The 16697-nt window shown below is 40.1% G+C and overlaps 1 protein-coding gene across 1 annotated transcript in view; it reads right to left on the minus strand.

Annotated features, from left to right (window-relative positions):
* Positions 1-6344: 6344 nt before the first annotated feature.
* Positions 6345-16697, minus strand: part of SLC28A3 (solute carrier family 28 member 3) — a 33818-nt gene continuing 23465 nt past the window's right edge. Inside the window, exons 11-17 of the mRNA XM_071581579.1 lie at positions 16299-16429; positions 15353-15521; positions 13536-13733; positions 10837-10918; positions 10149-10247; positions 8282-8405; positions 6345-6447 (exon numbers count right to left, since the gene is read on the minus strand). Coding sequence (XP_071437680.1) covers positions 6345-6447; positions 8282-8405; positions 10149-10247; positions 10837-10918; positions 13536-13733; positions 15353-15521; positions 16299-16429 — 906 coding nt within the window. The remainder of the gene's footprint in view (positions 6448-8281; positions 8406-10148; positions 10248-10836; positions 10919-13535; positions 13734-15352; positions 15522-16298; positions 16430-16697) is intronic.

Consider the following 16697-nt stretch of genomic DNA (forward strand, 5'->3'; position numbering starts at 1 on the left):
TACAAATGCTGCTGTGATATATAGAACTGGAAAAAGTTTCTTTCAAAAATGTCCTGTTTTTTTTTTCCATCTGTCTCAGCCAATTAAAATAGAAATATTTCTGTTACCAGATTCGTGTTCTGAGAGAGGTAAAGGCTACACAACGTATTTCCTGGAACTGTTGAACACAGAACTGTGTAAAAGTTTTCCTGGAATTACACCAGTGACCTTTAGTGATTGACATCCTGTGAAAGCAAGAGTACAAAGCTATTAGATACATTCTGACATCCAGTGCGTGAAAAATGCAGTCATGCCACAAATGCTTCATTCACTAATCTGCACTAGTTGCAACCTATTGCACACTGCCATGCCAATAACTGCAAAGCAGGTTAAACTCTTTCTTGTAAGACCTTTGAAACAGGTTGACCTCCATATAGGCTTCATCTGCTTTTTAATTATTTACTAAATGTTCATTTAGATATTTGAATCTACAGGTGTAGAATGTATTGGGTTTACGTGGACAGGTTTCAGTAATGGCAGGGCTGATAGCAGTGGCTTCTCTGAGAAGTTGACAGAAGCTTCCTCCATGTCTGGTAGATCCAGTTCCAACTGGCTTCAAGATGCACCCACTGCTGGCCAAGGTCAAGCCCTTCAGTGACAGTAGTAGCACCTCTGTGATAGAACCATTTAAGAAGGGGGGAAAAGACCTGCTGCAAAAAAAGCAGCCAAAAGAGATGAATGAGAGTACATGAGAGAACAGCCTTGCAGACACTGAGGTCAGTGGAGAAGGAGGTGGAGGAAGTGTTCCAGGCAACAAAGCAGAGATTCCTCTGCAGGCAAGGCTGAAGACCATGATGAGACAGGCTCCTGCAGACTGTGGACCTCCATGGTGGAGCAGAGATCCACCTGCAGTCCTTGGAGGACCCCAGATTGGAGTAGGTTGATACTTGCAGAAGACTGTGACCCTGTTGGAAGCTTGTCCTGGAGCAGGTTTGCTGGCAAAACTTGTGACCCTCTGGGGGAGCCATACTGGAGCAGTCTGTTCCTGAAGGTCTGCACCTTCTGCAAGGGACCCATTCTGGAGCAGTTCATGAAAAAATGCAACCCATGGAAGGACTCACACTGCAAAATTTGTGGAGGACTGTCTGCTGTGGGAGGGACTTCATGCTGGAGCAGGGAAAGAGAGTGAGGAGTCCTCCCACTGAGGAGAAAGAAGCAGCAGGGACATGTGACCACAACACCAATTCCCCATCATCCTGTGTTGCTGGAGGGGTAGCAGTAGAGAAAATCAGGAGTAAAACTGATCCCAGGGTGTAGGAAGAGGTGGGGGGGAAGTATTTGTAAGATTTGGGGTTTTTTTTCCCATTATTCTGAGTTGATCAGCAATAAATTAATTAGTTTTCCTCTAGCTGAGTCACTTTTTGCCTATGATGGTACTTGGTGAGTGATCTCCCCCTGTCCTTATCTCGGGTCATGAGCCTTTTGCTGGATTTTCTCTCACCTGTACGGGAAAGGAGAAGAGGGATAGAACAACTTTGGTGGACACTTGGTGTTTGCCACAGTCAACCCACCACATGCGTAGCAAGCATTTGATTAAATCAGATGCTTGTTCTCAGGTTGGTGATGCAAGTTCATTGTCACTGGTGTTGTTGGAAATGTGTTCCTGGATGCTGATAATTCAGGGTCCAAGCTGCCACGTTAACTCCAAGCTGGTTAAATGTATTGTTCCCTTTTTGTATCAAGAGAAACCCAGAGAGCTTTACACTGAGCTCAGCATCATCACAGGACAGAGGGAAAACAGTCATCTGAACACATTATGGTACTTATTAGCAATCCTTTCCTGCTTTCACAGCTCTTTTTTGCTACATTTAAGATGAAATGTCCCATGTATATTGTACTTTGATAAAGACATTAGCAAACTAGGTGGGCAAGCTCTTTTACCAGGTGTAGATAGGGAAATGTCTGCAAAAGTTGCCTTCCATCTAATCCTGCTGTAGAGGAATCCCAAAAAGGAAAAGAAACACACCACACCTCTTCTGTGAGAGGGAGGCTGTTACCTTAAGCTACATGAGAAGATTTTTTGGAAGTTTATGTGTGGTTGTGTTTGCTAGCCTGAGTAGTCCTTTTATTAGCCAATATACAATTGTGGGAATGGAGAGGCTTGCCATTTTGAAAGGCTAATATTAAATACAGCATGGTAGGGAGGAGCAAAGAGGGAGAGTACTAATGATGATTTGTGAACAGAGCACATGGGGTGTGGTCTGCTTGACTGTGAGAGCTAATGCTTCTGATTAATTTCTCTTGAAATAATTTATTTCTCTTTTTCAGATTCAAAACTTATTTAAACACTAAACCCTGATATAACCAGCATGCTGGATAAAAATTGTGGACCAAACTGAGTTAAAAAACAATGAAATCCAATAGAATAGAACAAAATTCTTCCTTTTATTCAGCGCTGGGAACATGGGGGATAATTCCACCAATGACATGTTCCACGAGACTTTTGTGTTTCCAGGTTTATATACGTAGTTAGAACTGATAACCCCTCCCCGAAGTTCAGCAGTATATTTTGGGTGACTTTTAAGAGATCGAATAGGCTGCTCTTTTCTCTGCAGCCCTGTATTTCTTTTTAACCAAACAATGTTACAGCTTCAAGCTTCAACCTAGACAGGTTTACAGATTTATTTCTTATAGCTTATCTACTAATTGAAACAAGGTTTTGGTTTATTTCTTAAAGTTCATCTTACAGCTACAGGGTTAAATTCCTCTTTGTCTAAAGCTATGCATGGTTAAGATAACTGACAGACTAAAGTACAAGCTAAAATAATAAATTAATATAAAATACAAAGTTCATAGAATCATACAATCATAGAAACGATTGGGTTAGAAAAGACCTCTAAGATCAAGTCCAACCCTTGGTCCTACTCCAGTCCATTTACCAGATCATGGCACTCAGTGCCACGTCCAATCTCAGTTTAAAAATCTCCAAGGATGGTGAATCCACCACCTCTCTGGTGGGCCATTCCAATGCCTGATTCCTTTCTCTGGAAAGAATTTTTTTCTGATATCCAACTTAAATTTACCCTGACAGGCTTGAGTCCGTGCCCCCTTGTCCTATTGCTGAGTGCCTGGGAGAAGAGACCAATCCCCACCTGGCTAGAACTTCCCTTCCGGTAGTTCTAGACAGTGCTGAGGTCACCTCTGAGCCTCCTCTTCTCCAGGCTAAACAATCCCAGCTCCCTCAGCCTCTGCCCATAGGACTTGTGCTCCAGTCCCTTTACCAGCCTTGTAGCTCTTTGGACTCGCTCCAGCCCCTCAATCTATTTCCTGAACTGAGGGGCCCAGAACTGAACACAGTACTCAAGGTGTGGCCTCACCAACGCAGAGTACAGGGGAAGGATCACTTCCCTGGTCCTGCTGGTCACGCTATTTTTGATACAGGACAGGATCCCATTGGCCTTCTTGGCCACCTGGACACACTGTTGGCTCATGTTGAGCTTCCTGTCAATTAGTACCCCCAGGTCCCTTTCTGCCTGGCTGCTCTCCAGCCACTCTGTGCCCAGCCTGTAGCACTGCATGGGGTTGTTGTGGCCAAAGTGCAGGACCCGGCACTTGGCCTTATTGAACTTCATCCCATTGGAATCAGCCCGTCTCTCAAGTCTATCCAGATCTCTTTGCAGAGCCCTCCTGCCTTCCAGCAGGTCGACACTCCCTCCCAACTTGGTGTCATCAGCAATTTTGCTGGTCTCAGTCCCCTCATCTAAATCATCAGTAAAGATGTTAAACAGGACTGGACCCAATACAGACCCCTGGGGAACACCACTGGTGACCGGCCGCCAGCTGGATGCAGCTCCATTCACCAGCACTCTCTGGGCCCGACCCTTCAGCCAGCACCTAATCCAGGAGAGGGTACACTTGTCCAAGGCATGGGCTACCAGCTTTTCCAGGAATATATTATGGGAGACAGTGTCAAAGGTCTTGCTGAAGTCCAGATAGACACAGCCACAGCCTTCCCCTCATCCACCAGGTGGGTCACCTGATTGTAAAAGGAGATCACGTTGGTCAGACAGGACCTGCCCCTCCTAAACCCCTGCTGGCTGGGTCTAATCCCTTGTCCATCCTGAAGGTGCTGTGTGATTGCACTCAGGATGAACTGCTCCATAACCCTGCCAGGCACAGAGGTCAGGCTGACAGGCCTGGAGTTTCCAGGGTCCTCCTTGCAGCCCTTTTTGTGGATTGGGGTGACATTGGCCAACCTCCAATCATCTGGGACCTCCTCAGAGAGCCAGGACTGTTGGAAGATGATGGAGAGTGGCTTGGCAAGCTCTTCTGCCAGCTTCCTCATCGTCCTGGAATGGATCCCATCTGGTTCCATAGACTTGTTAGGATCCAGCTGGCTCAGTAAGTGACTATTTCCTCCTGGAATACAGGGGTCTATTCAGATCCTTCCCTCTGTCTTCCAGCTCCAGAGGCCAGTTGTCTTGAGGGCCACCTGTCTTACTGGTAAAAACTGAGGCAAAGTAGGTGTTAAGTACCTCAGCCTTCTCCTCATCTTTGTTAACTATATTTCCCTCCAAGTCCAACAGAGAATGGAGGTTTTCCTTGCCCCTCCTTTTGTTATTAATGTATTAATAGAGTTTTTGTTATCCCTGACAGAATTAGCCAAATTAACTTCAAATTGCACTTTTCTTTCCCTAATTTTTTTTCTGCATAACCTAGCTGTCTTCATAAATTCTTCCTAAGTAGCCAGCCCTTTTTCCCACAGTCTGTAAACTTTCTTTTTATTCCTGATTAGTACAGGTCTGATTAAAAATTGGTAAAGATCATATGATTTTATGGAGAAGGGATAAAATCCTTTTTCTTGAGAGGTCTCTGAATCAAGGTCCGTTCAATTTGTTTAGGATGAGTTTATATTATATATATATACAAAAGCATGTACCTGTCATAATCAGGATTATTGACTTTGAAAACAAGGAGGTTGACACCCAAACTTAGGTGGATGAGGCTAAAGAAAAACACCTAACAACATGAAACTGGTCATAAAAATCACAAGCAGTATAATACTAACATTGATATTTTTTTTCAGAGGATATAAACTGAGTTTTACAGGCAACTAGTGTTTTTTAGACTGAGTTCAAATAAATGTCCACTGTAAATAGCTGTACTGTCTAAGTTTATGAATCTGGATTTCTTGGAATACATTTTGCATTAACTAAGAGGAGATTGAAAAGTTAGTGATTGTTTTAACAGAAGAGACCTTCTGCACCATTTTTATTTGGAGGGTACATCATGATTTTCTGATATTCCTGTACTTCAGTTCCTCACTTTTTCCCCAAGTCTTTAGCATTAGCAATGTCATAGGGTAGGTGTATATCTCTCTCAATCTGTGAAGAATTACTCACTTTTGGAGTCTATGAAAATTCTGATGCTTAAAACCATAGTAGACTTTCCTCCTCAAGAGAACTGGATATTTTAGAGGTCTTCTGCATTAATGCTGCTTTCACAGAGAGTAGTCATTTTATGACCTGATTTTACCCACATTTGAAAATGTTTAAATGTGGGTAAGAGTTCCTGGTTGGTGCCTCCAGGATCAACTTTCACAGTGGTTAAAACCAAAGATTTAGAAGAATCAACTTTACTTGGAGTTTGGATATTTTAATTCATATAGTTAACTCGAAACAGTGACCAACCTCCTGAGCTCTCTTGTGGGCAGAAGAAGGGCAACTGGGGCATAGAGTGGCTGGTCCCAGTTTGGGTACTTCAGTGGCCAATCCAGTAAGGCATACCACATGTTAGCAGCTCAGTTCACATGCAGCAATAATTACGTAGTTATACGTAGGCAAGTGTACATATATGTAACTACACAGTTATCTCTGCAGACTGTGCAAAGATTTCTGTGAACAGAGTCATTTATCTTTCTGCAGTAAATATTTCTTTGCTATCAAAAAGAGCAGAAATACTACTAGCAATGGACAGCAATTCTGAATAGTATTTCTAGTTCACAGCTTTCTGTAAGCAGCTTCCAAATCTTCTGAATCTGATTTTCTTCATGCTTATAGCAGTTCAATATGACAGATTGATCAGTTTCAGGGTTGACATGAAATAAGGAGAATCAGGCTTAGAAAAGTTCTTCTATTTTGATTTGTAATGGGAGAAGAGATCTGCAGCATGAGTTGTCTTTCATTTATCCCAGTTTAATTCATGAGTAATGCCATGCAAGTGAGAGGAACTGGGCTGGTAGAAGATGGAAAAAAAGATGGTGTGTGGGACATTCACACTCATTGTTGCAAAGAAAATTTTTTATTTCCCTTCTTCTAAGGAACACAACTCTTATTTATTATCTATTCTCCATAAAAAATTAAAACTTAAGTACAATGAAAAGAAGGTTGACCCAATATTTGGCAACATACTTTCCAGGAAGTCAGACTGTAGTTTCCTGAAGGAAAGATCTTCTCCAAATCATTTGCACTGGGGAAAGAGTTAAAAGCAGAAATCAGATAAACTCCTTTTCACAGAATCCTCTCGCAGGCATCTTTCTTTTCTCTAAAGCATGTGTATTCAACACACACATACACATGGGCACACACACTTTCTCCAAAGAACTTTAAACATGTCAAAATTTTCATGAGAATTGAAATAAGGCTTTTCAAGCACCAGGCAAATGTCATAACCAGATAGTCTCCCTTTTTATAAGAATAATGCCTGGTTTTCTGTATAAAGTCTTAATGTCTCTGGTACATTTTCTTAGATAAATGATTGAGGGTTTCATTCCTCTGTTCAGTGTTTTGGCATCTGCAAAGCATCTGCTCAACATTGATTCTGCTGAATGTAGAGCAGGTTCTTGTCTTTGTAGCAATTCGGTAAAGTTAGTGTGATGAGCAAAAGTCGGAGTAATGATGAAATAAAAATGGTGGAATGTGCCTACAGATGATTTCACTGTGTAAAAATTTTTGACAATGGTTCAATGCTATGATAAACTCATTTGGAACATCAGCTTGCAAGAACAGAAATTCTTTGCAATGATATTCAGGCACTGGTGTTCAGGCAGAAGCTGGTGGTCTTGATACTCCCATGAGTAATTGTTTTAGATGACATTCTTGTGAATAGTAGAAATCTAAAAATGTTACCATAAAGATAAGGTGACTTCATAAATTATATATGTCCATACTCATAGACATGTATTATGTTAAGGTCATGGAAGGAAGAAATATGTGTCTCAAAAGAATAATAGAGAAAAAAATTCATTTAAAATTAGAACTGAAATTTTGATTCTTAACATGAAAACTTAAACACTGTAAGAAATTTCAAATTTCCACAATTTTTGGTACTAAGTAACTGGAACAAGATACCTGTCTTCACACAAACCACTTGTTTTACTTAAGCACATCAGATCCAGTGAAATCAAAATAATTCTGAACATTTTCCCCATTGAGGATTTGGTCAAGAGAATTCTTCCAGGCTAGATTACAGTGACATTACCATTAAGTTCACATTGTATGTTTGTTGGAGACAAATGTTTAATCTTAGAGCATTGTATTTCCTGAAATAAATGTGAAAAGAAGAATGAAGTTCTTTTGTTTCCAATAGCATGGGAAAAGGATGAATTAAGAATACTTCTAAAGGAATTGGTTGTGAAAATGGGAAAAAAAATGTAGCATATTAGGACAAATTTAAAAGATTCTTGTCATACCCTAAATACATAGACCTTTGGTTATTTGTGAGATAGTGTTAAGTTTTTCTGAATATATTCCTTGATACCATTATTTATTTCTTATCTATCTTGAATGGAGAATTATCAAATGCAGTTTACCTCATGCGGATTACTATAATTTTCAGTCACATTCACAGAGAGCAGAAGGAAAGGCTCTTTTCCAGCTATAGCTATCCTTAAATACTATATTAACATTATGCTAGTTCAATATTTGATTTATTTCTTTTGTTAGTATTTGAGATGAACCACAGCTAGGCCTCTGAATCTTTATATGATAGGTTCATCTAGGCCTCTGAATCTTTATATGATAATCTATCTTTAGTCTTTTGGGTAGCTTGGGTTTACAAGAGATATTTTGAGTTGTATTCTGGTTCTCTGTGGGCTTGTCATGTAATAGAAAAATTTCCAAGAAAAGAAAAAAAAATGCAGCTGCATTAAAACAGTAATTTCTTTAAAAGATAAAAGTTTATGGAAAACAGGGCATAAGAAAAAAAGCCAAATTAAAAAAAAAACCCTCCTAAAAATTAGGTTTTCAGAGAATATATGAGCTCCCTAAATTATGCTGAGACAGGATAAAGACTTCCTGAATACCTGGTGAAGAGATGCTGGCAGCATTCAACTAGCTCTATGTTGTTGGCAGGGACGTCTGTGAAGTTGGAAGCATTCTGTAATAAAATATGGCAAGGAACTTCCTGACCAGGGACAGTCAGCATTCCTGTCAAGTAAGAAAAAAATTTCTTAATGAGTAATGAAGGGGAAGATAAGACTCAGGGATGTGAGTCATGGGGGCATGATAAAATGAACCATTCTGGTTGAGACAAAATCAGCACCTGAGATGGTTCTGTAAAGGTACAAGACTAAAACCCTTGAGTTGTGGGATTTTGAAAGAATCTGAATAATTTTGAAGAACTGGATGAAGGAGTGATCATAACAGTATTTACTTTTAATATGTAGGAATAAACTACGGTAAACTGTTACACTTAGATCATTTTGGCTTTCTGTGCCTTTTAATGATTCTAAAATATATAGTAATGGCTTTCTCACTACTAGGTCATTGTTCTTTCATTAACTAAAATGGAGCTATGCTGCATTTTTAGTAGTGCATGTAAATACAGAACCTTTTATTTTATTTTAAATCGAGGTAGTTTGCTTTGATAGATGTTCCTGAAAATTTCCTGCAAGTCATTCACTGCCATAATGGAGATACAGATTATGAAAATGACAGCTCACTCTATATGTAGTGTTGTGGAACTCAGACACATTTTTAATATGTTCTTATTAGAACTGGGGTAATAGAAATTGCTTGACTTTTCTAATTTTTCCTATGCATGAGGAAATCATTTGCCATAGAAGGAGTGGGTGGAATGCAATTTCCTTTCCAAAGCAGAGTTTATTATTTTGGAAAGGTTTTCCCAGTGGCTGTTCACAATATTATTCTCAAGATCAGTATTGTGAAATGACACATTTTAGCAGGGCTTCCTGATTCCTCAGTTATGCTGAGCAGTATCATGTATTAAAATACTATGGAGAGTTGTGAGACTAAAGACTTTTCAAGTGTACTAATTCTGTAATCTTCAGAAAATAGTGTGGGCTTATCCTTAAAATGTGTATGTTTCTGTTGCTACAGCAAACACAGAGAGAGAGGGAATTTGAGGTTGAAACAGCTGTGATGCTTTCAGATGCATAAAGCACCAAAATCTTTCTTCACTGTTGAAATTTGAGTGCTTTAAACTTCATCACACAATTTTGTGTATCACATGTTCACAGAAGAGAGCTGGAAAAGGCTTTGTTAAATACTGGGGATAAATTTTACCTATTGATTCATATCTGGTCAATTAATTATTCTCTGGAATCATTAATATGTTCTTTTTAATTTACTCCCTAAAATGGCTGTTGCATTGTAATTCTTGCCTCAGCTTGAAGGTGAGACTTTGAAAATTAAGGATCTGCTGTTGAGTCCTATTTTAGGACTGCTTCATTAATGTAAGTGCTCAGCAGAAATAACGTCTGCCTAAAATATCATTTTAATGTTAAGACAGTGTTGTTCAGCTTCCTCCTTACTCCTTCTCCTTTACACCCTTCCTTGATTACAATTCTCTGCTTCTGTTCCAAAATTACTTTTCTATTTCTGTAGCTAGTGGTGTGGAGAAGGGTTCATAACTCATCTATAACTTGGTTGGTTTATGAGTCATGTGTTATCCACAGGCTAACAAAAAACCCAAACCAAACAAACAACAAACCAAGCAACAACAACAAAAAAAGCCAAAGAGGCATAATGGAAGAACTAAAACCTTTTCCTACTCTAGTTTTCAGGAACCCTGCGTCTATCTCATATGGACTTTTAACCCTGCCAAGCCTGAAAATACTTGTGTTTAAGTGACAGGGCCTTCTCAGCTGATACATGCACTCCCACATGGTGGTCATTGATTGTAGGGGACACCAAACCTGGGTACTGTACCTGCAATACAGGCTGTCATGAAACAAGTGACAGTTCCCGCAATCATTGCTCTGAAAGCACCATCAGCTACTTCCTTCTTTTTTGAGGGAGCAATGCTTCCTAGGAAGAAAAATAAAGGGTATGGAAAACAGAAATACATATAAGGAAGATGAAGCTGCCAGTTTTCCACCACAATAGGAATTTCCCACCTTGCAGTTCGAACTAGAGGACAGAAGGAAGAAAAGTATGACACTTTTTAGAGGGTTACTTGAAGGCCAAGTGCCAGTGTTGGCTCTTCTGTTAGAGGGTGGCTTGTATATAAAATGATCATGTCTGTTTGCTCTGGCAGTTTGCACATCTGTGCAGCTGCTGATGCCCTTTAGAAGGATCTGGTCCTGTGGCTGGGATTTCTGGTTATAGTTTCCCCCTTCTGAAGCTCAGGGGCTGTAGTAGCTCAGGCTCATGATCAAAGGCTAAACAGGGAGGACTTATCAGCAAGGCTTGGTTCCCTCCTCTTGTCTTCAGCACCTCTCCCACTATGTCCACACCCAAACCTGCACCCTTCTGGGATCTTTTCCATGCAGTTGGGTGCTAGCAGAACAGCTGCCCAACTCCTAATGCTGCTAAGCTTCACCCACAGTCTGTTCCTTTGGGCATTTTCTTTGGAATTTGCTTGCCAAACAAATTGTCTGTGAGAGGGGGTTCTTACCCAGGCCTCCTATTACCAGTCCCAGGGAACCGAAGTTGGCAAACCCACAAAGAGCATAAGTGGCAATGGCTTCAGAGCGAGCCTGAAAAACAAGCACATGCCCTCTCAGTGATTTGAAACAGCTTATGCTGATTTAAGGGTCTGAAAACATGGCATTGTGGCTCAGGGTTATGAGTACCAAAATGTCAGTTTGACTTGCTTGCTGCCCCGAGGTGTGGCTTTCAGAAAGGTAGGCTCATTCTCTTGCTGGAAGTCAGTGGCTTTTATACCTACTCTCCATGTGAGGGCCCATAAACCATGTGAGAGTTTTATTTTTCATGTATACTTTTGTACCTTGTTGAATTGAGTATTAGCAACTAAAGAAAAAAAGTCTTATTTTACTAGTGGCAATTTAGCTGCTGTTTTCTGTAAGTGTGAATCAGAGTTGTAACTCAGCTGCTTGCTCATAGCTGGATGCCTCCATAAAATTCTGTTGAAACCTCAAGTTTTGGTATATAGCCCTGACTTGTTTGTCCCTGAACAAGCAGAAGGCTCTATGTACAAAGCTACTCTGCACATACTTCATCCTGCGCACAGAAGGGAAATGGGTCTCCCAGAGTGGGTACTCTGATGTTAACAGATAGAGAGGAACATTAACATTTTGGAATCCCCATTAGCAACTTATTTCCTTAATGACTTATTCTGCCTTTCTCCCCTTGCATAACACCAGCTCAGCCTGGAACTCAAGGCAGAGACAAGGTTAGGATGGCCTTTGCTCCATGGAGGGAACCCTTACTGGACACAAATCACTTAAGCTGAAACCAGGCTACAAACCCTGTAAAACTTCAGATAAATGTAGTTCAAACATTTTGAGAAAGGAGGCAACATATTTAGCAAATCAATTTTTGTTTCCCTGGCAGCTCTGAATTCCTAGTTACTGTGTTTAAGCTCAAGCTGAAAATGCTTGAGTGAGTGTTCTAGTGGGTTTCCTGTTTATTAGAAGTTTCTCTGTTTTAATTCCTATGAACATCAATTTATAAATACTTTCAATCAATCTGTAAAAATGCAGGAAAAGGTTTTTCAAGTATCCACTCTACAAGCTTTTCCTAGAAAAAGCTTTGTGTACTGTGATTTCCCTACTTTTGTTTGCGCTTAATTACCTTTGAAAACAGGAAGCCATACAATTACTGACTCAGGTGAGGGCACTTGTTTGCTCACTCTGAGTGATTATCTGTATGTGGATGTATCAGAGAGCTCTGAAGCTGAAGAGAAATTAAAAATGAAAGTCAAGGACACTCTCACCTGAATTTTTGTGCTGTAATTATAATGGCTACTGGGCATTTTTTTACCAGGATTATGAATCAAAATTATTTATACGTATCAGAGCTTTTTACCATGGAAGCTAAAACAGCTCTTTATAGATTTTAGAAGTGAATGTGGAAGTTCTATAGGACATCTTACTGGGGAAAAATAAGTGAAATAATGTTCATAGGATCTGTCTTTTAAGGTTGACTTCCAGATTTAAAAAACCCTTATTCAATCATACAGGAGTTCAGAGCCATATTCTTCTAGCAGAATGAAGCATAACTGTAGCAGGGCACAACAAAGATCTTTCCAGCTCAGGACTCTATTGCCAGAAATTTCAGAAACACTGGTAATGAATGCTCAGGCAGGAGTGCGAATATTTGATCAAACCATCTGCCTTTCTACCCCCACATGGGAAATCTGTTCTGGTAATCAGGAATGCAAGTGGTCAAGAACATGGTTTTGTTTTTTAATGTAAGAGAGTTATCCACAGCATCCCACCACATTAAAAGAAGATTAAAAGCTGTACAAAAGGCTTTATTAATTCAGGGTTCCTCTACAGTGACAATTAGTCTTGATTTGGGGAAGAAAGACCAATGCAGGTATAAAGTTGACTGTTATGGTTTTCGCTGCCTGTGCTCAGGATGAGATCAGCACAGGCTATGCATGTGGATGTCAGGTGGGGGAGCAGTCATGGCTGCAAAGCTTTTATGAGCCTTGAACACTGCATGACCTTTGGCCCTGTGCATACACTTAGGATGCCCTTAGCCCTGCCTTCCTAAGTGCATTGTAGAAGTTATGTATCTGTTGGGAGGACTGTGAATGAGAGGTGGGATAAGGCTTTGGCTGGAAGTCTTTGTGCGAACTTTCACTGGCAATTGAAACAGACTGGTTGAAGTCAGTGTGGCAAAGGGAGGTGTATGCCATGTAATACATGGCTTTTATTAATGCTCTTTACACCAGCAAAGGTGTGCCAGCAATGCCATCTGCTAAAGTTGGCTGGATGCCTCTCTTCAAAGTTAATGCTTGGACAAACCTCTGAGGGCAGGAGGATACTCCAGTTCTTCCCTGAGATTTTCTCAGGAGAGTAGCTCACAGGTAAGCGAGCTTACTAAGTATCAGGTAAGAAGAAGTTTACCTTGAAGACAGCCCCGTCTTAAGTGCAGTGTCCTCTGGGACATTGCATGTTCCTCAAAACTATGTCTTTCTGTTTCCATTTTTGTTTGAGATAGCTAGTGTGATGACAGTCCTAGAAGCCTCACAAAGCAATGCTGCACTTTCATATTTTAGCTCTGTCGGTTAAAGACACATTTTAGAGTAATAAGCAACCATTTTACGCCCATATTAAAAAAAAATTGAGTTTCAACATTGAAGTATTAGATTCAACAAATCCGTAGAACAGAAAATATACTTACTGTCATATACTGTTTCACACCATTAATGTACATGCTTCCACCCTTTTCTCGGTTTTGAATCAGTTTTGAAAGGCGCTCATAAGCCAAAAATTCATTGAAAAAAGTTTTGTAACCTAGTAGTCCACCGACAATAAAACTGTCTTCCCAGTCTACTCCCATCATGAAAGAGAATGGCATGAAGACATAAGCACAAATATTCTGCAGAATATATAAGACAAAGCAGGTCAAAATATATGGCTGGTCAAAGAGCATGCAATCAGCTCTCTAAAATTAAAACAAGGATGGCTTTATTTCAGCTGAGAAAAATTGGCCTTGAAATCTTGCTGGCAACACCTCTGGGAAACTGAGTTCTTCACAGTAAGGTATGCTGGAGTACTTTTTAAAAGCTTAACCCAAAATTTAAATATAACAAAGTAATTAGGTATGTCCCAAATTTTACACCTGAAGTAAAACTAACATTTCTGTAATGTTTCTGTGCCTTCCCACCCCCTCCCCCGTCCCCCCAACCCCACCCCCGGCCAATAATGGCTTCAAATTAGCACGGTGTTTGAAGCAAAGAAGGAAGAGAGCTGATATGGGAACTAAGATGTGTAATTCTTCTGCTGATTAAATCAGAAGTTTTACTGAACATCCTTAATTACCAGGTTACTGGGCTCCAACTGGTGTAAACAAAAGAGCTGTCTCTGCATAAAAGCTGTGCATCAGACACAAATAAAGCTGTACCACTTTATTCTCTGGCATTAAAAGAAATCCCATCTCACAGTACAGCTTATTTTTAACAACAAGAGAAAGTAGCTCCAGCTGTGAAAGGGTTTGGTCAGATAGTCCTTGGCAAATGCAAAATAGATCTTTAAGCAGTTCCTATTCCTGGCTAGTTTCTCTGCCCACAAAAGTTTAGAGGTTTGTGTCTCTAGAAAGGTAAGGATGGCTGTCCGCATCTTGTCTGTGCATCACAACTCTTTGTGGACTACCTATCTGTCCAAATCTTACACCATCCAGCACTTATTAAGATACCAGCCCTTGCAAAATTGAGCCTGAGGCATGCATGTTTGTACCTTTCCTCGTCTGTGGGTGTTTGCACAATGTGGTATCTGTGAAAGCTCTGTAGGGTAATATTTTAATATTGCTGAAGCCACATTTGTTGTGAGTGCTTATCTGCTTCTGCAACACCTTTATTTCAAGATATATCCATATTTAACACAGAGCTTTTATTAGAGTTTTGAAAAACAAAAAGGCCCAAACCATTGGAACAAGATGGTTGCATTGGGTCAAACATGACATATTGACCTGGGTTAAAAGAAAAGTTCTGTTTGAAACCCATTTACTCAGGTGAGTGATTTGGGTACAGTTTTACACTGTAATTGTGTTGAAAACTAAGTGGTATTGAGTAAGTCCAACCTTGCCCCAGTGTGCTAGCTAAGTGAACCGAGTGGGCATTAAGGGTTTGATGGAACTCATAAACTAAAGCCACTTTAATGTTTAGCTGAAGGAGGTGTTAATGGTTTGTCATGTGTGTAACTGACAGGTCTGCTTTTGGCCAGGTATGTATTAGCATACTCTGTGTAAACATACTGTGAGGGTTAGAAAGAACACTGCAGAGGGAAACTGCACATGGAGTATAGATACAGAAATACTTACATGGCAATAACTTTATTTGGACTGTTAAGATATTTTTTGGAACATGCAAATAAAATATACATTTTGATCATGTTAAAAAACAAAACAACAAAGCACAATTGTAACAAAACCACACAGGCACTTAATTTGAGAGAGATAAATTATGCATGTGAGTTGCATGACAAACCTGGAGACCATACCTCAAAGTTCAGCTGTGGATAGTCAAACAAGTTGCCCACCCAAGAAAGGGCTGAGTCAAGGAAAGTCAGCAGGGCAAGGAAGGAGATCAAATTTACGGCAATGTTTGCTACCAGCGTGATGGAGGCAGAGGCACCCTGACTGGCTGCTTCCAGAAGATTCTTTGATTCACTTTGTCAATGAAGAGAAAACCAGAGTATGAACATTTTAAATTCATGAAAAAATAATAGAACTAAAAGATTAGTAGTCTAGTACTGAAGCTGTCTGTTCATTCATAGAGAAAATGATGAGGAATGATGAGATGGAGTAGGCTTTTGTTGTCAGTCATCATGACAGACACCTGAAGTGTATGTTTGTGGTGCCATGAGGATGAACTTTGGTACATTAGGGCTTGGGCAAGATATGGACCAGGTGTCAATACTGGGACACTGCTAAAATGAGGGAGTGGTCACTGCTCATCTTCTATGCAGCCCTTGCAGAGAGGCCTGTGCTGTTCAGGAACAGCTCCTTACAAGCCTTTTTGATTTGCCTGTCATTCTCAAAACAGGTTAAGTCTCCTTGCAGGTGGGCAACAAGTTTGCTGCTGTTGAAATGATTGTTCCACTTGCTTTTGGATGTTTGCATTTACCAACTCATTACAAAGGAAAGACAGCAATATTACAAATGAGAGAACTTCTCAGAAGGTCAAATCAGGTGGGCATTATCCTCTTTCTTTGGAGAGCTTACTGTCTGTTCAAATGGGAAGAGATACTTCCATATGTTACATTGTAATTGGGCACACTGCACCTGAATTCACAAATCAACCATTTGCAGTATTTTAGCGTGTAATTAATTTACTGCTGGAAGACCTACCATGTAGTCATCCTAAAGCTTACGCGTGAGCAGTGATTTTTTCAAATTTCATTTTTGCAGTAATATTAGGATTAAGTAGAGCCTAGATCAGCTTACCCTTTTGCCATTTGTAGGCCACTTCTCAGAGTTATCAGAGGCTTTTCAGTTTCAGGCCAGAATAGTTTGGAGGTAGCTAATGATGCTGGTGCTGACATGACAGAAGCAGTTAGTAGGTGGGAGGAGGAAACCTAGAATTCCAGGTGAAAAAAATAGTCTGTAATTATTATTATTATTATTATGTGCTTACCCACATAGTGCACAACCATGAAGGAAACCAATTAAAATTATTAGACATTTGTATGATTTTTCTGCAGGCGTTCATTAAAAAATTCACATTGCTCATAAGGAAAAGAAGACAGGGAATTGTTGTGATTAATTTCTTCAGAGAGGGTAAAAAGCCTGATAGGAATGACTCAAGGATACTTTCAAAGCATTTTACCCAGGCTTCTCTAGTAA

Source organism: Pithys albifrons, chromosome Z (genome assembly GCF_047495875.1).
Source record: "Pithys albifrons albifrons isolate INPA30051 chromosome Z, PitAlb_v1, whole genome shotgun sequence".
In the NCBI taxonomy this organism is placed as follows: domain Eukaryota; kingdom Metazoa; phylum Chordata; class Aves; order Passeriformes; family Thamnophilidae; genus Pithys; species Pithys albifrons.